The sequence below is a fragment of the Gadus macrocephalus genome, chromosome 6, assembly GCF_031168955.1.
Source record: "Gadus macrocephalus chromosome 6, ASM3116895v1".
Taxonomy (NCBI): domain Eukaryota; kingdom Metazoa; phylum Chordata; class Actinopteri; order Gadiformes; family Gadidae; genus Gadus; species Gadus macrocephalus.
Genome location: NC_082387.1, coordinates 26926843 through 26950685, shown reverse-complemented (window position 1 = coordinate 26950685; position 23843 = coordinate 26926843). Strand labels below are relative to the sequence as shown.

General features: G+C 52.4%; 1 protein-coding gene across 9 annotated transcripts in view; it reads left to right on the top strand.

The window, feature by feature from the left end:
- The window catches only part of adam15 (ADAM metallopeptidase domain 15), a 36645-nt gene extending 13579 nt beyond the window's left edge, over nucleotides 1-23066 (top strand). The window contains exons 4-25 of one of the 9 annotated variants that reach the window (XM_060053333.1): nucleotides 889-967; nucleotides 2852-2928; nucleotides 4898-5120; nucleotides 5458-5523; nucleotides 6131-6202; nucleotides 6919-7088; nucleotides 7476-7560; nucleotides 7995-8143; nucleotides 8572-8749; nucleotides 11298-11390; nucleotides 11830-12025; nucleotides 12696-12804; nucleotides 13344-13539; nucleotides 14365-14442; nucleotides 15070-15181; nucleotides 15558-15711; nucleotides 17112-17220; nucleotides 17401-17466; nucleotides 18838-18894; nucleotides 20721-20783; nucleotides 21183-21322; nucleotides 21574-23066. In XM_060053333.1, coding sequence (XP_059909316.1) covers nucleotides 889-967; nucleotides 2852-2928; nucleotides 4898-5120; nucleotides 5458-5523; nucleotides 6131-6202; nucleotides 6919-7088; nucleotides 7476-7560; nucleotides 7995-8143; nucleotides 8572-8749; nucleotides 11298-11390; nucleotides 11830-12025; nucleotides 12696-12804; nucleotides 13344-13539; nucleotides 14365-14442; nucleotides 15070-15181; nucleotides 15558-15711; nucleotides 17112-17220; nucleotides 17401-17466; nucleotides 18838-18894; nucleotides 20721-20783; nucleotides 21183-21322; nucleotides 21574-21637 — 2536 coding nt within the window. In that variant the 3' untranslated portion in view covers nucleotides 21638-23066. The other 8 variants (XM_060053332.1, XM_060053337.1, XM_060053334.1 and 5 more) reach the window with 8 other exon arrangements.
- Nucleotides 23067-23843: the final 777 nt, after the last annotated feature.

The following is a 23843-nucleotide window of genomic DNA, read 5'->3' as shown; positions in this document are numbered from 1 at the left end:
AGAGACAGGTCATTAAGGAGCAGGTAGGGGTTAGACAGTACAGAGACAGGTCGTTAGAGCAGGTAGGGGTTAGACAGTAGAGAGACAGGTCATTAAGGAGCAGGTAGGGGTTAGACAGTACAGAGACAGGTCATTAAGGAGCAGGTAGGGGTTAGACAGTACAGAGACAGGTCATTAAGGAGCAGGTAGGGGTTAGACAGTACAGAGACAGGTCGTTAGAGGAGGTAGGGGTTAGACAGTAGAGAGACAGGTCATTAAGGAGCAGGTAGGGGTTAGACAGTACAGAGACAGGTCATTAAGGAGCAGGTAGGGGTTAGACAGTACAGAGAGGTCATTAAGGAGCAGGTAGGGGTTAGACAGTACAGAGACAGGTCATTAAGGAGCAGCTAGGGGTTAGACAGTACAGAGACAGGTCATTAAGGAGCAGGTAGGGGTTAGACAGTACAGAGACAGGTCACTAAGGAGCAGGTAGGGGTTAGACAGTACGGAGACAGGTCACTAGGGAGCAGGTAGGGGTTAGACAGTACAGAGACAGGTCATTAAGGAGCAGGTAGGGGTTAGACAGTACAGAGACAGGTCATTACGGAGCAGGTAGGGGTTAGACAGTACAGAGACAGGTCGTTAGAGCAGGTAGGGGTTAGACAGTAGACAGGTCATTACGGAGCAGGTAGGGGTTAGACAGTACAGAGACAGGTCATTAAGGAGCAGGTAGGGGTTAGACAGTACGGAGACAGGTCACTAGGGAGCAGGTAGGGGTTAGACAGTACAGAGACAGGTCGTTAGAGCAGGTAGGGGTTAGACAGTACGGAGACAGGTCGTTAGAGCAGGTAGGGGTTACCATGTTGAGGGGAATGGCCCGCTGACCTCTGACCTCTGTTCCACCCTTAGCGACCTGCTCCCCAAAGCCCCCAACATCTTCTACTACCTGCCCAACGGGACGGGCGTTTCCACGGAGACGGACCCCCCAGTGAGAACACACACCCACGTACACACAGACACTGTGATGTAAACACACACACACGTACACACAGACACTGTGATGTAAACACACACACACATACACACAGACACTGTGATGTAAACACACACACGTACACACAGACACTGTGATGTAAACACACACCCACGTACACACAGACACTGTGATGTAAACACACACACACGTACACACAGACACTGTGATGTAAACACACACACACATACACACAGACACTGTGATGTAAACACACACACGTACACACAGACACTGTGATGTAAACACACACACACATACACACAGACACTGTGATGTAAACACACACACACACATACACACAGACACTGTGATGTAAACACACACACACGTACACACAGACACTGTGATGTAAACACACACACACGTACACACACACGTACACACAGACACTGTGATGTAAACACACACACACGTACACACAGACACTGTGATGTAAACACACACACACGTACACACAGACACTGTGATGTAAACACACACACACGTACACACAGACACTGTGATGTAAACACACACACACGTACACACAGACACTGTGATGTAAACAAACACACACGTACACACAGACACTGTGATGTAAACACACACACACGTAAACACACGTACACCCAGACACTGTGATGTAAACACACACCCACGTACACACAGACACTGTGATGTAAACACACACACACGTACACACAGACACTGTGATGTAAACACACACACACATACACACAGACACTGTGATGTAAACACACACACACGTACACACAGACACTGTGATGTAAACACACACACACGTACACACAGACACTGTGATGTAAACACACACACACGTACACACAGACACTGTGATGTAAACACACACACACGTACACACACACGTACACACAGACACTGTGATGTAAACACACACCCACGTACACACAGACACTGTGATGTAAACACACACACACACGTACACACAGACACTGTGATGTAAACACACACACACGTACACACAGACACTGTGATGTAAACACACACCCACGTACACACAGACACTGTGATGTAAACACACACACACGTACACACAGACACTGTGATGTAAACACACACACACATACACACAGACACTGTGATGTAAACACACACACACGTACACACCCACGTACACACAGACACTGTGATGTAAACACACACCCACGTACACACAGACACTGTGATGTAAACACACACACACGTACACACAGACACTGTGATGTAAACACACACCCACGTACACACAGACACTGTGATGTAAACACACACACACGTACACACAGACACTGTGATGTAAACACACACACACGTACACACAGACACTGTGATGTAAACACACACACACGTAAACACACGTACACACAGACACTGTGATGTAAACACACACACACACACACACACACACACGTAAACACACGTACACACAGACACTGTGATACAAACACACACACACACGTAAACACACGTACACACAGACACTGTGATGTAAACACACACACACGTACACACAGACACTGTGATGTAAACACACACACACGTAAACACACGTACACACAGACACTGATATAAACACACACACACGTAAACACACGTACACAAAGACACTTATGTAGACATATAAACACCCAAACACAGCCATACACACACACCCCCACACATAGACCCTGATATAAACACACACACACAGACCCTGATATAAACACACACACACACACACACAGACCCTGATATAAACACACACACACAGACCCTGATATAAACACACACACACAGACCCTGATATAAACACACACTCACAGACCCAGTGGTATAATGTGTGTGTGTGTTCCTCAGACCCACTGCTACTACCAGGGCACGGTGAGAGGATACCCGACCTCCAGGGCGGCCCTGAGCACCTGCTCCGGGCTCAGGTACCAGCACTGCCTCATACTACCCCCACGAAGCCCCGCAGTGGTGCTAACGCCGCTCCACCTCCGACAGTACCCGCTCACCTCGCCACCACTCAGCGTGGCACGACTCGCTTTGGTCCCAGGCACGTCCTGATCCCATCGAGAAAGTACCTCTTCAACGTGGGCGGTCGTATACCGCGTGCGCGAAACTGCGACACATGCGCGAGCACGCGACACATGCGTGTGCACGCGACACATGCGTGTGCACGCGACACATACGCGTGCACGCGACACGTAAACAGACAGGGCTACGCACAGGAGCGTCTCCACCTCCGTCACGGCCCACGCGTGTTCTTGCGCGCTGATCCTGCCGGGGTCAATGATCAACCGCTCCTGTTGACTGAACGCTGACGCTGGTATTTAAAGATGCCGGGTATCGGGTACCGGGTACCGGGGGCCGGGGTTCAGGCTCATTATTCGTCCAGGGGCGTCACTCTGGCCAATCAGTGGCCAGCAGCCTTTTTACGACACACATCAGTGTCTGACGGTACCAGGTATCGGGTCCCTCATTTTGGCGGTCGAAACGCGGAAAAAAGGCGGGCCGAGGTGAGGCGAGTTGTGCTGGTAGTGTGGGTGGAGTAACCCTGACCCTAGTACTGTAGTACTATCATTGATACCAGTCTCACCGGCGGGACTAACCCAGTAATAACCGGCCAACGCTGCAGTGATAGTAGTGGGGCTCGGATTAGTCATATTACGTGTTTCCAGATTTAATCGTATTAAACTCTTACGTTTTAGTACTTAATACCATAACTTCCAGCGGTGGTGGAAGAGGGAAAACCTTTCTGCAACGTCACCTCGTAGGAAGCGTGACGCGTCGACCTTTGCCCTCGGGGTGTTGGAGCACCGTGCTGGGAGCACAGTGAGCCCCTTCAGGTCCTCAGGCGCCGGGCTCTGCGCTGGGCCTGCGTTCGTCCGACCAATCCTAATCTAGCTAATCCATGCGACCCTTGACCTCTGAGAAGTAGGCTAATCCGTGCTCCTTCTCAACACCCAGCGTGTGTTTCATCACAGATCACCTGATCTCTGATTTATAAATCAGACCCTGACCGGGGAGAACGTTATTCTGGAGGAATCTGTTTTCTTAATCACTCGTCGGAGCCAATCAGAAACAGGCTGGGCGGGGTCGTACTCATTCGAGGCTGATGATTGGCTGTGTTATAACGAGGGCTGTGATGTCACCACACAGTCACGTTCTATTCTTATTGTGCAACCTCAGTTGTATAGTATTGAGGTTACACAACTTACACTATACGTACTAAGTTGTTTTGAGTAGTATGACCCAAAGAACCCCTACGATTTGTTCAGAAGCAGCAAACCAAAGCATGTATATATATATATGTATATATATATATATACATATATATATATAAAAGGTTTTGTTGTGTGAACAGCATCACGCAGAGGGCAGAATCTGACGACTCTGCAGAAGCTCTCTGCTGTAGCCCCTCAGTGTTCAGAGGTTTCGTCACGCGCAGCGCAGCACTGAGGCCATGACTCAGCGGCTCTCAGAGCGCTGTAGAGCCTCGGGGGGGAGGACCCACGCTGCGTTTTAGTATTCTCTGCGAAGCGACTCGGATCTCGGATCTGACGCCATGCCCCCACTTCAAGCGTTTTATTATTTCGCTCGGTCGTTGGAGGAAAACATGGACGCCACCCGGAAAGCAACCCGATAATTGAATAATAATTGAAATTGCCATTTAAGCCACCAAAGCGGTCCAAGCACAATGAAAACAGTTCATACTTCAAGTCACAACGGGCGCAGCCATCTTGAATTCTGTCTCGGAATTTTGCCCGGTCACCACTGAGTTCAACCGAGATGGCGAGTTCGCCGTCCGAGGAAAAGGGGCGTGTTTGTGCGTGTCGCTAGGCAACGTCCTCGGACCTCCGAGACGGATGGATAATAAGACGCAGCATCTGCTCTCCACAGGGGCGTGGTCGCCCTCAACGCCACGCTGAGCTGGGAGCTCCGCCCCGCGGACCCCCCCGCCGGGGGAGGGGGGGGAGGAGGAGGAGGAGGAGGAGGAGGAGCAGCAGCAGCAGGAGTCCACCTGATGTACCGTACCGGGCCCCTGGAGGGCTCTGGTCCGGGGGACTGTGGGGTCTCCCAGGGCCCCGTGCCCCCCCTCCACGCGGCCCCACACACACCCAGGGTGAGGAGGGCTACCCCGGGGCCGTGGAGCAAGGCATTAGAGGGGAACCCCCACCTTAATGTGGGGATGACCTCACTGAGCGGGAGGGGCCTAGTGTTGCCTTGACAACCAGAAGTATTCAAACCTCTTTTACAGATGACCAACTGTATTTACTGTTCATTTATGTATTTTTAATGTTTATAAGTAACAGTTTGTTATAATCGTTTATTGTGCGTTGTTTATCGTACTCCAAAGATACTTTGATTTATTTACATTTGATGGCCGACCTGTGTTGACCTTTGACCCGCTGGCTGCTGGGGTTGACCTTTGACCTCTGACCTTTGTTTGTCTGGTACAGTTAAGGAGAGACCTCGTCTCTGAGACCAAGTACATCGAGTTGGTGCTAGTGGCCGACCATCAGGAGGTGAGCGTGTCTGTGTGTGCACGCGTGTGTGTCAATGATTGTGTGTGCTTGTCCATGATTGTGTGTGTGTGTGTGTCTATGAGGGTGTGTGTGTGTGTGTCTATGAGTTTGTCTGTATGTTTGTGTCTATGATTGTGTGTGCATGTACTTTAATTTTTGTTTTAGGTTAGATCTCATTTGCTCAATTGAAGACGTCTCCAACATGCTCTTTAATACTAACTCGCTGGTTTAGTTCATTAAGAAGTGTTCTCACAATGTCATTATACAAAGTACTGAGATATCCTGATGCAGCATTATTGATTCTCAATAATGTGTGTATTGATCCAGTATGTATTATTGATTCTCATTAATGTGTGTATTGATCCAGTACGTATTATTGATCCTCATTAATCTGTGTATTGATCCATTACGTATTATTGATCCTCATTAATCTGTGTATTGATCCAGTGCATATTATTGATCCTCATTAATATGTGTATTGATCCAGTACGTATTACTGATCCTCATTAATCTGTGTATTTATCCAGTACGTATTATTGATCCTCATTAACCTGTGTATTGATCCAGTACGTATTATTGATCCTCATTAACCTGTGTATTGATCCAGTACGTGAACTATCAGAAGAGCAACAAGACCATCATCTACCGCCTGCTCGACATCGCCAACCAGGTGGACTCGGTAAGACAGGCTGCTGAGGGTGAGACAGGCTGCTGAGGGTGAGAGAGGCTGCTGAGGTTGAGACAGGCTGCTGAGGGTAAGACAGACTGCAGAGGGTGAGACAGGCTGCCGAGGGTGAGACAGGCTGCTGAGGGTGAGACAGGCTGCTGAGGGTGAGACAGGCTGCCGAGGGTGAGACAGGCTGCTGAGGGTGAGACAGGCTGCTGAGGGTGAGACAGGCTGCTGAGGGTGAGACAGGCTGCTGAGGGTGAGACAGGCGGCTGAGGGTGAGACAGGCTGCCGAGGGTGAGACAGGCTGCCGAGGGTGAGACAGGCTGACGAGGGTGAGACAGGCTGCTGAGGGTAAGACAGGCTGCTCAGGGTAAGACAGGCTGCTCAGGGTAAGACAGGCTAATGAGGGTGAGACAGGCTGCTGAGGGTGAGACAGGCTGCTCAGGATTCACCTCGTCTCACTAGACCTGCTGGATATACCACCGTGATCTGGAACCTCTCTCCCCCCTTCCCCTCCCTCCCTCCCTCCCCCCTCCCCCTCCCTCCCTCCCTCCCTCCCTCTTCCCCCTCCCCCCTCCCCCCTCCCCCTCCCTCCCTCCCTCCCTCCCTCTTCCCCCTCCCCCCTCCCCCCCCCCCCCTCCCTCCCTCCCTCCCTCCCTCTTCCCCCTCCCCCCTCCCCCTCCCTCCCTCCCTCCCTCCCCCCCCTCTCCCTCTCCCCCCCTCAGTTCTACCGGCCCCTGAACGTGCGCGTGGCCCTGGTGGGTTTGGAGATCTGGAGCGACCAGGACCGGATCGCCGTGGAGCGGAGTCCCGCCGACACGCTCAACCACTTCCTGGAGTGGAGGAGCCGAGAGCTGCTGCCCCGCCTTCACCATGACAACGCCCAGCTGGTCATGTGAGGCCCCGCCCCCTCAGCCTAACATCATGATGATGGACAGGCCTCACCTGCAGGGGGACCTGTCCGTCATCATACCTCATTCATTCATCAGGATGGAGCTCCTTTAGTAGCTGTATGATGCGTGCATTGAGAGGATGTTATTTATGTATTGTTCATGTTCATTTACTTTACTTTGTGTGTATGTGCATGTGTGCATGTGCGTGTGTGCGTTCATTCATGTGCGTGAATGTGTGTCTGTGTGTGTTTCTATGTGTGTGTGTGTGTGTGTGTTTGTGTGAATGTGCGTTCATTCATGTGTATGCTTGTGTGTGTGTCTGTGTGTGTGTGTGCGTTCCTGTGTGTGTGTGTGTCTCTGTGTGCGTGCGTTCCTATGTGTGTGTGTAGGGGGGGGTCTTTCGACGGCACCACGGTGGGGATGGCCTCCCAGTCGTCCATGTGCTCCAAAGACCGGTCAGGAGGAGTCAATGTGGTGCGTTACCTGTCTGTCTGACTGCTCACCTGTCTGTCTGTCTGACTGCTCACCTGACTGTCTGTCTGACTGCTCACCTGACTGCCTGTCTGCTAACCTGTCTGTTTGACTGGTCTCCTGTCTGTCTCTCTGGTTACCTATCTTTCTGTCTGTGTGCTAACCTGTCTGTAACTGGTTACCTGTCTGTCTGACGGTCTCTCCACCTGTTTGTCTGTCTGACCCCGTCTGTGTGTCTGTCTGACCCCGTCTGTGTGTCTGTCTGACCCCGTCTGTGTGTCTGTCTGACCCCGTCTGTGTGTCTGTCTGACCCCGTCTGTGTGTCTGTCTGACCCCGTCTGTGTGTCTGTCTGACCCCGTCTGTGTGTCTGTCTGACCCAGTCTGTGTGTCTGTCTGACCCCGTCTGTGTGCCTGTCTGTCTGCCCGTGTGTCCCAGGACCACCTGGTGAGCATTCTGGGCGTGGCCTCCACCGTGGCTCACGAGCTGGGCCACAACCTGGGGATGAGCCACGACACGGCCGAGCGGCGCTGCCAGTGCCTGAACGAGGCGCGGCAGGGGGGCTGCATCATGGAGCCCTCCACGGGGTACGTACCAGTACCACCACCAGTACCAGTGCCAGTACCAGTAGCACCAGCACCAGTACTACCAGTACTACCTGTACCAGTACTTGTTTAACAAGGCGCGTCTGGGGCCTCATCATGGAGCCCGCCGCGGCGCCCTGGTTAGCATGCTAGCATGTTTGCGTTGTAGCATGCCATACTGGCTATCTTCTTTTTTTTTATATATCGTTTCATAATAATCAGCATTCATAAGGAAGTGATTATGAGTCAGCAATATCCCGCGACACGTCCGTTGGCTCAGTACCGCCAGGCCTCTGGATCAACACCCGACCACAGGGGCTGGCGCCCTCTGCTGGGCGTGCTGGGTACTGCACCCAATCACACACACACACACACACACACACACCCCCGGCTCCCCGGCCCTCCTGACCTCTGACCTCTGACCCCCCCAGGTTCATGCCGGGGCAGCAGTTCAGCAGCTGCAGCGCCCAGGACCTGACCCTGAGCCTGGGCCACGGCGGGGGCATGTGCCTGTTCAACGTGCCCCCGCCCGAGAGGCTGCTGGGGGGGGCTCGCTGCGGGAACCTCTACGTGGAGAAGGGGGAGGAGTGTGACTGCGGCCTGCTGCAGGTACGGCTACACGCTAACGACACGCAGCATGCTAACGTCGTGCCACATGCTTACAACGCGCAACATGCTAACATCATGCTACATACTAACAACATGCTTCGTGCTAACAGCAAACTTCATGCCTTCTTCATGCTACATACTAACAACCCACAACGTGCTAATATCATGCTGCATGCTAATAACACAAAACATGAGAAGATCATGCTACATGCTAATTACACACTACATGCTATCATCATGCTACATGCCAACAACACAAAACTTGCGAAACATCTTACTACTTGCTAATAACAGGCTTCATGCTAACGTCATGCAACATGCTAACATCATGCTACATGCTAACAATATGCAACATGCTAACATCGTGCTAAATGTTAATGACATGCAACGTACTGATGCGATCACCGCTGGCGGCAGAGCTAACGCTTACAGCACGCTACATTGTGGATGACCTCAGAGTGGTGTCTGAACAGAGGAGACCGTTTAGACTCGCTGGGGAGTTCCACGGAGCGCCAGAGGAAATGATTCATTCCTGCGGGCGGGTCGGTGACTCCTCTCACTACCGGACGTGAGGGAGTCACCCTGGAGTCTGACCAGTGGTTAGACCCCAGGGTGACTCCTCTCACTACCGGACGTGAGGGAGTCACCCTGGAGTCTGACCAGTGGTTAGACCCCAGGGTGACTCCTCTCACTACCGGACGTGAGGGAGTCACCCTGGAGTCTGACCAGTGGTTAGACTCCAGGGTGACTCCTCTCACTACCGGACGTGAGGGAGTCACCCTGGAGTCTGACCAGTGGTTAGACCCCAGGGTGACTCCTCTCACTACCGGACGTGAGGGAGTCACCCTGGAGTCTGACCAGTGGTTAGACCCCAGGGTGACTCCTCTCACTACCGGACGTGAGGGAGTCACCCTGGAGTCTGACCAGTGGTTAGACTCCAGGGTGACTCCTCTCACTACCGGACGTGAGGGAGTCACCCTGGAGTCTGACCAGTGGTTAGACTCCAGGGTGACTCCTCTCACTACCGGACGTGAGGGAGTCACCTGGAGTCTGACCAGTGGTTAGACCCACTCCCTCTTACTTGTTTATCACATCCGGAGGACTTGCGCTACTTAACAATTATTAACCACTAAACAAGATAACACTGTTTTCCGAGATTTATTTGTTTTTAGTAGCGGTGTATTTGTTTTTATGAGACGAGACGACCGTCGCGTGACATTTTGCGATAAAAACAATATCCCGAGTTTGAGATCGCAATCATGGGTTATTGCCCAATATCCTGAGATAGAGGACCAATCAGATTGTGCCATCTCAGGAGGTTCCCGTGTGGCAAATCCTAAACTGTGATCCAACGCTTACAACTACTTTACTGAGGCCTTGTTCATTGTGAGCCTTAATGCTCAACTCGGATTTATTGCTCAGGTCAGATTTATGTTGTTCAACACAACCCAGTGTGGACTGGTCCCAGTGTGGACTGGTCCCAGTGTGGACTGGTCCCCGTGTGGACTGGTCCCAGTGTGGACTGGTCCCAGTGTGGACTGGTCCCCGTGTGGACTGGTCCCAGTGTGGACTGGTCCCAGTGTGGACTGGTCCCCGTGTGGACTGGTCCCAGTGTGGACTGGTCCCCGTGTGGACTGGTCCCAGTGTGGACTGGTCCCCGTGTGGACTGGTCCCAGTGTGGGCTGGTCCCAGTGTGGACTGGTCCCAGTGTGGACTGGTCCCCGTGTGGACTGGTCCCAGTGTGGACTGGTCCCCGTGTGGACTGGTCCCAGTGTGGACTGGTCCCCGTGTGGACTGGTCCCAGTGTGGGCTGGTCCCAGTGTGGACTGGTCCCAGTGTGGACTGGTCACAGTGTGGACTGGTCCCAGTGTGGACTGGTCCATGTGTGGACTGGTCCCAGTGTGGACTGGTCCCAGTTTGGACTGGTCCCAGTGTGGGCTGGTCCCAGTGTGGACTGGTCACAGTGTGGACTGGTCACAGTGTGGACTGGTCACAGTGTGGACTGGTCACAGTGTGGACTGGTCCCCGTGTGGACTGGTCCCAGTTTGGACTGGTCCCAGTGTGGGCTGGTCCCAGTGTGGACTGGTCACAGTGTGGACTGGTCACAGTGTGGACTGGTCCCAGTGTGGACTCGTCCATGTGTGGACTGGTCCCAGTGTGGACTGGTCCCAGTGTGGACTGGTCCCAGTGTGGGCTGACCCGCACGTGCAAACTATCAATAACAAAGACACATGCAGTAATCTGTGTCTGGTTCTGTACATCAAGCTACATGCTAACATCAGGCTACATGCTAAGAGGATACCTGCAGGAGGTAGAGAACATACTACATGCTGATTACACACTGCATGCTAAAATCACGCTACATGCTAACAGTATGCTACATGCTAACATTACGATGCATGCTAACATCACGCTACATGCTAACATTACGCTGCATGCTAACATCAGGCTACATGCTAACATGATAACAGTAGCATCACACCATGATGTGCTGTAGAAGGGGCGTGTTCTCCCTGTGACGGTCGGGTTCTGTGCTGTGATTGGTCAGGAGTGTGATGACCCGTGCTGTAACGCCTCCACCTGCAGACTGCAGCCCGGAGCGCAATGCTCCGCCACCGGCACCTGCTGTGAGGACTGCAGGGTAGGACACACACACACACACACACACACACACACACACACACACACACACACACACACACACACACACACACACACACACACACACACACATACACAGACACACAGACAAACACACCTACCAGCAGACGTAAACACACAGTTCAATTCCACATTTACACACAGAGACAAATATATACACACACAAATACACACACAAACGCACACACAGACACACACACACACACACACACACACACACACACACACACACACACACACACACACACACACCCTTGCGGTTCAGAGTCAGGGGAGTGCTGTGTGGTTTCCAGCCAGTCTGAGGTCAGCATCTTCCAGAGAAAGTTCTCCAGAAGAGCACAGACCAGACCACAAAGAAGGAGCCAATAATGGAGAATTCTGTTCCCTTACTTCCTTCTTCCCCCCCCCCCCCCCTCTAGCTGCGGGCGGCGGGGTGGCCGTGCCGGGACCCCTTGGGGGAGTGCGACCTCCCAGAGTTCTGCACGGGGGCGTCGCCCCACTGCCCGGCCAACGTGTTCCTGCAGAACGGGGAGCCGTGCGAGGACAGCGCCTCCTTCTGCTACGGAGGCTTCTGCGCCGGCCTCAGCTCCCAGTGCCAGGCGCTGTGGGGGGCCAGTGAGTCACCCTCAGGGGGGGCCTGGGTGGGGGTCTGGGTGGGGGTCTGGGTGGGGGTCTGGGCTCCATACCCAATGACCATGCTGCAGTATAGTTAACAGTTATTTTATTATGCATGAATAATTGTTTTAGTATATACTACACGTGAACACACTCCAAAAATAAACAAGATAACACTTTTTGCCGGGATTTATTTGTTTTTATGAGCGTGACGAAGACCGTCCACCTGTCTGTCTACCTGTCTGTGTGTCTCTCCGTCTACCTGTCTGTCTACCTGTCTGTCTGTCTGTCTGTCTGTGTGTATGTCTAACTGTCTGTCTGTCTGCCTGTCTCTGTGTCTCTCCGTCCACCTGTCTGTCTGCCTGTCTGTCCGTCTGTCTGTCTGTCTGTGTGTATATCTACCTCTCTGTCTGTCTACCTGTCTCTGTGTCTCTCCGTCCACCTGTCTGTCTACCTGTCTCTGTGTCTCTCCGTCCACCTGTCTGTCTACCTGTCTGTCCGTCTGTCTGTCTGTCTGTGTGTATATCTACCTCTCTGTCTGTCTACCTGTCTCTGTGTCTCTCCGTCCACCTGTCTGTCTACCTGTCTCTGTGTCTCTCCGTCCACCTGTCTGTCTGCCTGTCTCTGTGTCTCTCCGTCCACCTGTCTGTCTGCCTGTCTGTCTGTCCAGATGCCAGCCATGCCCCGCCCCTCTGCTTCTCCTCGGTCAACAAACAAGGGAATAAATACGGCAACTGCGGCCAGACGTCCAACGGCTCCTACATCGCCTGCAGAAGCGCGTAAGAACACCCGGTACTCTACAGTGTGTGTAGGTGTGCATGTGTGTGTGTGTGTGTGTGTGTGCGTGTGTGTGTGTGTGTGTGTGTGTGTGATCTTTTGTGTGTGTGCGTTTGTGATGTGCGTGTCTGTGTTCGTATGTGTGTGTTCCCCCACCTGTGTGTGTTCTGTGCAGTAAGCGTGTGTATCTCTGTATGGCGGTGTGTGTGTATGACGTGTGTGTGTGTGTGTGTGTGTGTGACTGCGTGTGTGTGTGTGTGTGATGTTGTGTGTGTGTGATCACGTGTTTGACGTGTGTGTGTGTGTGTGTGACGTTGTGTGTGTATGATCATCTGTATGACGGTGTGTGTGTGTGTGACGTTGTGTGTGTATGATCGTGTGTGTGTGTGTCTGTGTGTGATCATGTGTATGACGGTGTGTGTGTGTGTGTGTGTGTGTGTGTGTGTGTGTGTGTGTGTGTGTGTGTGTGTGTGTGTGTGTGTGTGTGATGTTGTGTGTGTGTGTGTGTGATGTTGTGCGTGTGTGTGTGTGTCCTCCCCAGGGACGTCCTGTGCGGTAAGCTCCAGTGCCAGGGGGGCAGCGAGCGGCCGGTTCTCTCCAGCGGCGCTGAGATCCTCACCACCAAGGTGCAGTTCAACCACAGCGACCTGGTCTGCCGGGGCACCTACCTGGACCTGGGGGACGACGTCTCCGACCCCGCCAGCGTGGCCCAGGGCACCGCCTGCGGCCCCCACAAGGTAGGGCCCCCCTCTAGACCCCCAAGGTAGGGCCCCCCTCTAGACCCCCAAGGTAGGGCCCCCCCTAGACCCCCAAGGTAGGGCCCACCTCTAGACCCCCAAGGTAGGGCCCCCCTCTAGACCCCCAAGGTAGGGCCCCCCCTAGACCCCCAAGGTAGGGCCCCCCCTAGACCCCCAAGGTAGGGCCCACCTCTAGACCCCCAAGGTAGGGCCCCCCCTAGACCCCCAAGGTAGGGCCCACCTCTAGACCCCCAAGGTAGGGCCCCCCTCTAGACCCCCAAGGTAGGGCCCCCCCTAGACCCCCAAGGTAGGGCCCACCTCTAGACCCCCAAGGTAGGGCCCCCCCTAGACCCCCCAAGGTAGGGCCCCCCCTAGACCCACCAAGGTAGGTCCCCCCTCTAGACCCCCAAGGTAGGGCCCCCCCTAGACCCCCAAGGTAGGGCCCCCCCTAGACCCCCCAGGGTAGGGCCCCCCCTAGACCCACCAGGGTAGGGCCCCCCTCTAGAACCCCCAAGGTAGGGCCCCCCTCCAGAACCCCCAAGGTAGGGCCCCCCTCTAGACCCCCAAGGTAGGGCCCCCCCTAGACCCCCCAAGGGAGGCCCCCCCCTAGACCCACCAAGGTAGGGCCCCCCCTAGACCCACCAAGGTAGGGCCCCCCCCTAGACCCCTCAAGGTAGGGCCCCCCCCTAGACCCCTCAAGGTAGGGCCCCCCTCTGGACCCCAGAGGGAGGATGTGACAGATACAAACCGTTGGACTCTTATTTCCAGAGAGTGGAATGTGTCGTGTGTGTTTGTGAGTGTGCGTTTGTGTGTTTGTGCGTCCAGGCGTGTGTGGACCAGCGGTGTCAGCACGTGTCCGTGTTCCGGGTGGAGGAGTGCCGGGGGCAGTGCAACGGGCACGGGGTGAGTCCGGGGGGGCTTGGTATCTATAATATGAACGTTATAATGAGGAGATACATGTACAGTATGTAAGGGATACTGTACAGAACGCCGGTCGAAAATATTTTCTATAATGACCGGCGACGTTCTAGACATTATCCCGCTTATTACACGGCTTCTTGCCTCAACGAAAAAATTGCTTCACACGTCTTTTTACAATTACCTTTCGTAGCGTTGATCAGCGGAGAAATAGTCCGGCAAAGACGTTGACGTCGCTTAGCAACCGAGTACGCTGGGGTTGATTAATTACCGTTCACTTGCAGAGTGATACCAAAGACGTGAATCAGAGGCACAGAATCCACTTCCCTTGGCAACGGTCATTATATGCTTGGCAACGGTCAGTTATCGAAACATAACTCACCGCCGGCGGTCGGGGAGAACGGAGCGCTCCACGGCAGTACGAAGAGTAATAAAACATTAGAACGATGCGGTGCGGCGACGAGGACGTGGAACACGCAGCGCACCGTGTGACGTGTAGCAGGACCCACAGCGCCCCTCTCAGACCTGTGTGTCCTCTGTGTGTGTGTCCTCTGTGTGTGTGTCCTCTGTGTGTGTGTCGTGCGGTCGTTGTGTGTGTGTGTTGCGTGTCAGGTGTGTAACAGCAACATGAACTGCCACTGTGAGGCGGGCTGGGCCCCCCCGGACTGCCGCTACGCCGGGCACGGGGGCAGCGTGGACAGCGGCCCCTCCCGGACCCCCGGAAGTAAGGACCCCCCCCCCCCCAGACACACACCACCCCGTTCACCCATTCACACAAAACGTTCACCCATTCACACACAGATTCATCCATGCATGCACACATTCACACACACACACCGACGGAGGAGTCGGCCACGCAGGGCGGGAGCAGTGAGGGGGAGGCGTCTCGCTCAGGGACACCTCCATCCTAGCCCCTCTGAGTTTAAGGGCCCCTCTGAGTTTAAGGGCCCCTCTGAGTTTAAGGGCCCCTCTGAGTTTAAGGGACCCTCTGAGTTTAAGGGCCCCTCTGAGTGTGTGTGTGTGAGGGCCTCTGTGTGTGTGTGTGTGTGTGTGTGTGTGAGGGCCCCTCTGTGTGTAACGGGGCGTGTGCCCCCCTCCAGGCACGGACCCGGTGCGCGTGGCCCTGCTGGTCATCTTCCTCTTCGTCCTGCCCGTGGTCCTCCTCTTCCTCATGCTGCGGTTCCCGCGGTGCCGGCGTGGGCTGCTGTGTCTCGGGGCCGGGGGCCCCTTCAACAAGAGCCGCCAGCACAACCGGTAACCCCCCCCCCCCCACCTCACCCCCCCCCACCACCTCACCCCCCTCAACCCCCCTCACCCCCCTCACCCCCCTCATCATTTTATCGATTTGTTGTTGCAGCCCTAGAACCAAGTGCAGAGCATTAGACGCTACACAATACTATTTCTAAGGGCCACGACGTACAACACATAATAAATGCGTAAGAGGGGTGTGGGGGGGTGAGGGGCGGGGCTATGCAGGGTCTCGCTGAACTCTGATTGGGTGATTGGTTAAAGGCTGAGTTCTGATTGGTTGACGGTTTGCGTGATGCAGTGTGGCCCACTGTGAGGACTGTGGGACCGGGTTTGATGCCCAGCCGCTGGACAGCAGGTAGGACTCTGTGTTGTGTTTGGGGTTAGACAGTCGAGGGACAGCAGGTAGGACTCTGTGTTGTGTTTGGGGTTAGACAGTCGAGGGACAGCAGGTAGGACTCTGTGTTGTGTTTGGGGTTGGACAGTCGAGGGACAGCAGGTAGGACTCTGTGTTGTGTTTGGGGTTAGACAGTCGAGGGACAGCAGGTAGGACTCTGTGTTGTGTTTGGGGTTGGACAGTCGAGGGACAGCAGGTAGGACTCTGTGTTGTGTTTGGGGTTAGACAGTCGAGGGACAGAAGGCAGGACTCTGTGTTGTGTTTGGGGTTAGACAGTCGAGGGACAGCAGGTAGGACTCTGTGTTGTGTTTGGGGTTAGACAGTCGAGGGACAGCAGGTAGGACTCTGTGTTGTGTTTGGGGTTAGACAGTCGAGGGACAGCAGGTAGGACTCTGTGTTGTGTTTGGGGATAGACAGTCGAGGGACAGCAGGTAGGACTCTGTGTTGTGTTTGGGGATAGACAGTCGAGGGACAGAAGGCAGAACTCTGTGTTGTGTTTGGGGTTGGACAGTCGAGGGACAGCAGGTAGGACTCTGTGTTGTGTTTGGGGTTGGACAGTCGAGGGACAGTTCTGACAGTTCTTTTCTTTGTTTAAAGACCGTTTGGGTTTAAGATGTAAAGGATCCCCCAGCTAGCTCTCCACTACCATGTAGCATGTGTTCTGATTGTGATGTGATAGAGGTTAGAGGTCACCCTTGCTGATGTGATAGAGGTTAGAGGTCAGAGGTCACCCTTGTTGATGTGATAGAGGTCAGAGGTCACCCTTTTTGATGTGATAGAGGTCAGAGGTCACCCTTGTTGATGTGATAGAGGTTAGAGGTCAACCTTGTTGATGTGATAGAGGTTAGAGGTCACCCTTGTTGATGTGATAGAGGTCAGAGGTCACCCTTGGTGGATCTCACCAAGGGATAGAGGTTCATGGGGGGTTGATCGCAGCTCCTTCATGCCGGGGCCCGGGGGGGTATCAGAGGTGATTAACGAGCTGCTTAACGAGGTGTTTGCTGGGCAGGACTCCGGCGACGGAGCGAGTGGACGACTGCAACGGGGAGCAGGTGCTGCCGCTCCGCTACCAGTGGAACGGCCACGGAGACATCCCCCTGACCGCGCCCGCCAACAAGGTAACCACGACAACCTGACTGACGTTTGAAACGTCATCGGTCCGCTTCGCTCCTCCCATTAACATGTCTGCTCGACTGACAGATTGATCCCATCTGGCAGCGATCAGCCCCCCCCCCCCCCTCTGCATGTCTTCTCATTGGCCGATCAGCATCTGCTTCGTGTTTTTTTTCTCCTATCAGGTTCATGACAGGCCTGCTCCTCCCACTAAGCCCCTCCCCCCTGACCCTGAGCTTAAGAAGCTCCAGGTAACCCCGCCCAGCTGTTGCTTAGCGTTTAGCGTCCGCTTCCGTGTGCTAACGTGCTAGATGCTAACACAGGGTGCTAGTCTTTAGTTTCCCGAGGGAATAGTTAGCCTGTCTGTTTCTAGTCGTGTACTGGGGTGGAAAGTACTTTTACTCAACAACTGAATATCTGTTCAACTTTTTTCTACCCTTTATCAAAGACTTAAACGTACTCAGTACTACTTGTATTGTTATTTTACATTACTACTTTTGACAGTACTCCTATTGTTGAGCCTGCTGGCGCTAACGGAGAATGGCAGTTTGGTCATCAACACTGAGCCAAGCGAGTAGTACTTTTCCTACTACAGATTTTATCTGAGGTGGATGATTATAGCAGGATCAAAATACAGTTTTCCAAGGGTATTTTACTTTTCAGGACGGTATCAGAGTACTTATCCACCACCAGTAGTGTCTGTTTGTAGATCAGTCTGTCTGTCGGCCTGTCGGTCTGTCGGTCTGTTTGTAGGTCTGTCTGTCTGTCTGTCTGTCTGTCTGTCTGTCTGTCTGTTTGTAGGTCAGTCTGTCTGTCTCTCTGTCTGTCGGTCTGTCTGTCGGTCTGTTTGTCTGTCGGTCTGTTTGCAGGTCAGTCTGTCTGTCTGTCTGTCGATCTGTCTGTCTGTCTGTCTGTCTGTCTGTCTGTCTGTCTGTCGGTCTATCTGTCGGTCTATCTGTCTATCTGTCTGTCTGTCTGTCTGTCTGTCTGTCTGTCTGTCTGTCTGTCTGTCGGTCTGTCTGTCTGTCTGTCTGTCTGTCGGTCTATCTGTCTGTCTGTCTGTCGGTCTGTTTGCAGGTCAGTCTGTCTGTCTGTCTGTCGGTCTGTCTGTTTGTCGGTCTGTTTGTAGGTCAGTCTGTCTCTGCGGCTGTAGTCGCTCACAGTCGTTTGCTCAGATCTAGAGCAGTGTGCGTTGCGTTGCGTTGTTTGTCCATGTGTTTCTAGGTGTTTAGTGTCTACATGGGTTCTGTGTTGCTGCACTATATCGCAGCGACTGACATCATGCTGCTGAGTGTTAAATCTGGTCTTCGTTTTCGATTGAAGTGAAAACAAAACCGGATTCCTGAAATGTCGCTGAGGAACTCAATGAAGTTTCATTTCACCTGAAAGTGGTCAGCTTTTACCATGAACTAAAAACTAAAAGAAAAACTATTGCCTAAATGTATACCTCAATGTCCAATCTGCAAATAACTGGGTACATCTTACCTTATATTCGTTTTCTGATTTACTTCGGGTTACATTTTTCTGATAATTGCCCAATCGGAAAAGGCCCTTGCAGTGACCAGTATCTACCACAGAAGGCGCTGTTGCTGCTATTTACTTATTGACTTCCCTCTCTCCAGCGCCGCACTGCACCCTCCAAGCCACTCCCCCCCGACCCCTATAGCCCCGCCCATCAGGTACAGTCACTGGCTGTCACCACGGCCTCGTCGTCCGTCCGTCTGTCTGTCTGTCTAGCGTTTGTCCTAGATGTGAAGTGCACACATTTGAAACCAAAATGGATTCGGAGGAAATAACGTTGTTTGATTTGTAAAGTCGTCGACTTTACAAATCAAAAGTCTCATTTAAGCTGTGACATAATCAGACCCTCTTATCGAGCAGTAGCATGGCTCATATGGTGCTAGCATATCAGCACTGCAGATAAGCACAGCTTAATCACCTTGTCTTGTCTGTTGTAGCAGAGCACTGTAGCATAGCTTCTTAGCATAGTGTTGTATCACTGTGTTGCAAAATAGCTTCTTATCGTAGTGTGGTGTCATTGTGTTGTACCATTGCAAGCAAAGATGAGGCGCTCAGGACGTCAGGAATCCACAGTTAGGAATTATTCCATTCTTCTTCATTGGGTCCCAGTCCATAAACTGAAGTCACAAGGTAGCACAGCTGGTATGATGCTCTCAAAGCAGACGTAGATCTGCTGACCAGTGACCAATCACAACCACAGGCTGGTCTACTTCCTGTTGTTCTGCTTACACAACAGCATCTGCTCTCTGCGTTTGACTGACCTGTGAGTCAGGGTCCTCAGTTACCCCACAGGCATCGTACTTCTCCTCAGAGACATCGTGGGCCTGGTGGGACACTAGCCGTCGGCCTATGGCTACTGGCGTGGCCAATCAATGTCCAGAATGTAAATCAAACACCCCATTCTAGTCCTAGAAAGCAAGCCCGAGCGTAGAGAGCAATGGGCACCTACAGCAAACCCTACGTCACACCTATGGTGTACTCTACGATGCCCACCTCTTTGGCTCACGTATTTAATGAGTTGTCCGTTTTGAAATCATGTGCGCTGCTGTAATAATATGTCACAACACTGCCCGTGTTGTGACATTTAGAGAAATAACACAAACTGAAATTTTGTCTTAAGGATATGCTTTGATCCAAAGTGCCAGTTACAAGGGGAAGCGGAGAAGATTCAGAAGTGAAAGAAGCTACAAAGAAATGTCAAAGGGCTGCTTGACCAAGTTTCTAAACGCAAGGAAGTGTTCACGCTCTCAGAGAGGCGGGACGTCCGGTGTGGAAGACAGAGAGGGATTCTGCCGCTCGTGTGGAGCTGGCTGGCTGTCCTTAAGCATGGGTCTTATAATGAGGATCCTGAAGGCTTCAATGAACGTTCTATAGTTGGGTGCTGGTGTTTGTAGGAGCAGTGTGCACACCCCTTGAAATTCAGTCAGCAGGGAGGCTTTGAAAGCTACGGTTCAGAATTCAAAGAGTTCTTGATTCTTGTTCTTGGTTCCGGTTTCCGACCGACCCTGTCAATTTATGTGCGACCCAAATTATTTTATGAGCTTTTTTTTTGATGCAAACTATAATTACGTTTTTGTACAGCACCTCTTCATTCTGTACAAGGATGAGCGAATTTTTTCGTTTTTAAATGAAAACAACCCACCTGTCATTCGCAGTTGCTGGAAAAAAATAAAATAAAAAAATAAAATAAATTCCCTACCTACCCATGACCTCAACTGGCAACCAACAGGAACCAAATTTTTATTTTTTTAGGCCTGGGCTAGCTCAGCCTCCAGGGGTTAGCTTTAAACATGCTGTAGGGTGGTCAGTGTAGCAGTGTGGTCGTTGCACCGAGAAAATCTAATCCATGTCACGGCTTTCCTGCATCCTGCTGGCCTGACATGAGGGTGGGGGAGCTAGCCATCTCTCCATCAGTGTGCCTGCGGTCCCTCACCTGCACTGCTTTCTTCCTCTCTCTTCTTTCCGGCGTTAATACCTCCAGCAGCAGGTCAGACCCGCGCCTCCAAACAGACCTCTTCCTCCAGACCCCAAGCAAACGCTGGGCCAGGTACCCGCTCGGAGCTAGCACGTAGTTAGCATGTAGCTAACATAGCAGTAGTCCGCTAGTGTGAGAATGTTCGTAACGATGGTGTTGATTGATTGATTTGTTTGTGGTTGATGTGGTGGAATCTCAAGGTTTGGGGACTTAATCTAAACGCGAGTATCTCGCCCGAATACTAATCTCTTGGTTGATGCCGAATGATGTGGTGGAAATAGTTTTGTAGAGTTTAAATTAATTGTGCACTTCAAACGCTTTGGTTAAATCCAGAGTATGGCGGTGACTCAGTGATTGGTGGAATCCACAACAGGTCTGGTGTGGGTAAGGTCAGGGTGGGTGGAAGTGATGCATCATGGGTAAAGGCCCTACTGTAAAGGTCTAACACCATCTCCGTGGTCCTTTGCCCAGGTCCCGGTCCGTCCCAAACCCCCGGTCCCAGCGAAACCCTCCCCCCTGGACCTCCCCCCTCACCCTCCTCAGCCCGGGTACGCCCCCGTCCTCACCCACCCTCCCCCCGGGGCTGTCGCCCCCGCAGGCCTACCCAACAGGTACAGGGGTGTGTGGGTGTGTGAGTGAGGGTGTGTGAGTGTGTGAGATTGTTTGTGTGACTGAGTAAGAGAGAGATTGTGTAATGTGTGTGTGCAAGGCTGTGATGATGATGATGATGATGATGATGATGATGATGATGATGATAATGATGATGATGATGATGATGCTGATGCTGATGCTGATGCTGATGCTGATGATGCTGATGCTGAAGTAGGTTGTCACGGGGACTCTCCATCTCTGTTTCCTCCAGACGGGCTCCTCCCCCTCCTTCGAAGCCGGCCGTCCCCCGGAAACCCGCCCCCTCCCCTCTCTGACCGCAGAACCGCCCGCCACTGGTTTGGACTGGAGCACACCGGGCTGAACCGGCCTCAGAAGAGACCACCTTGGACACCCCCCCACGTCTTAGAGACCTCAGCGATCCAACCTTCGTCCACACACACAGTCACGCCTTGCATGGGTCTGTGCATGGGTCTGCACATGAACTCCTGCTTTAAGGACCTTTAACGAGCAGGGTTAATCTGAGGTCGTTTGGACGCTTCAGTTGGACAGTGTCTGTATCCGTGTTTGTAAATATGTCTTCCGTGTCGTCGCTGCAACTGACCGATGCTGGACAGGATGCTGGCCTAGAAGGAGCTGCGAGCTGAACAGCCAACACTTCCTTTAAAAGACTAACAAGACCTCAATCCTCTTCCGCTGCTTCACTCTGCATTTTAACGTCGTCTGAACGGCAAATTCTACATCCAGTTCCCCCACCCAGATAGTGGGAGGAGTCAACCTGGAGCCAACATGGCCGCCGGGAGAATGAGATCCAGAAGGCTGTGTGGAGTCGGACGGATCAAGACTTCACGGGTGGTAGAGGAGCTCCGGTCAGGGACCCCATCTCCGACATCATAACTGAGGCTTCAGACTATTTATTCTCCAGTGTGGGAGACTGGGAGACTGGGAGACTGGGAGACTGGGAGGCTGGGAGGCTGGGAGGCTGGCTATTGCCAGACCAAGCTCAATTGTAGATTGCACGTTGGTCTGGGGAGGCTGCGGTCATATTCTTCAGCACAAGAGGCGTGATCAACGGGCCTCGTTCAAACGACTCTGTACGTAATTGGCTGCTTGCCATCGCCTTCCTGTCGTCATTGTATTAAATCAGCCAATAGCGAGCCAGGGGAAAAGCCAGCCTGGTGATAGGCTCCCGCAAAAACGTATGGGAAGCAGAAAGAAATGTGTTGCTCTTCTCCAGACCCTAATGCAGGGCGATTCAAATCGCTGGCAGAATGGGCTTGGGGTACCAAGTCTATGAGACTGGGAGACTGGGAGAGCCGGGGGGGAACCCAATCGCACCTGACTCGTGATGAGCACTGGACCCAGCCTCACCTTCCTACGCCTTCCCAGTAGTCCGGTGTAGAGCAGACCCCCTTGTGTGCTTGCAGTCATCGATCTGCCAGAAGCCTGAAACCTGCTTCTGCATGTAATTCCCCCGTGGACACTAGAGGGCGGTGTTGAACTCACACAAGGCAAGAGCGAACATAACTGGAAGCAGAAGCAACTGTTGGAAGATAATTTTGAATATTTATTGTTTATGAATATGTCTTTGACGTATAGGCCTAACATGTTTCAGCAGAAGGCTGTTTCACAACGTAAAACTAGGATGTTCAATTTGAGTCTTTCCAGACTATAAACGACCACAGTGTCATTATTATATGTGTTGTATAATAAACCCTGTGCTGCGATGGGAGTCAAACAAAACAATCCGTCCGTTGATTTACTGTTAAGGTACGGCCACACTGAACGCGTTACGCGCATTAGAGGCGCGTTGAGTTCAAAAAAATTAACTAGACGCGCCTACACGTGCCGCGATAGCCAATCAGCCCTATCATAGAGTGGCGAAGTCACGACCCTTCCGGTAGAGCCCATGGGACCTATGACATCGAAAAATATGAATGGGTGTCAATGGAGAGAAAGTAATTATTTTCTGGTCCCAGTCTTTATATGCCCCGGATTACACATATGTTGTTTGTGGATTTAAATGATAATTTTTCCTGTCAAGAGTATGACCGTTTATTGTGCAATTAGTCTGTAGAGAAAACACAATGAGAAACAACAAGACCGACAATCTCCCCATCGGCATAACTGAAACTCTCCACATGCCCCAACTTATAATGGTTTTCACCTCTTTTGATGATTTTATCCTCCCCTTGGAAAAAACCTAACATTATCAAACTTCTTCAGCAAAATGTTTAGTTTTCTTTGCATGAAAAATTATCATTTAAATCCACAAACAACATGTGTGCAATCCGGGGCATATAAAGACTGGGACCAGAAAATAATTACTTTCTCTCAATTGAAACCCATTCATATTTTTCGATCTCATAGGTCCCATGGGCTCTACCGGAAGGGTCGTGACTTCGCCACTATATAGAGGTCGATTGATTTATAGATTTTTCTAGATTGACTCGTGGTTGGTGAGGGGTTTTCAAATCGTCCGAAGGATGTGGTTCTCTCGGTATGTCATGAATAAAACATTAC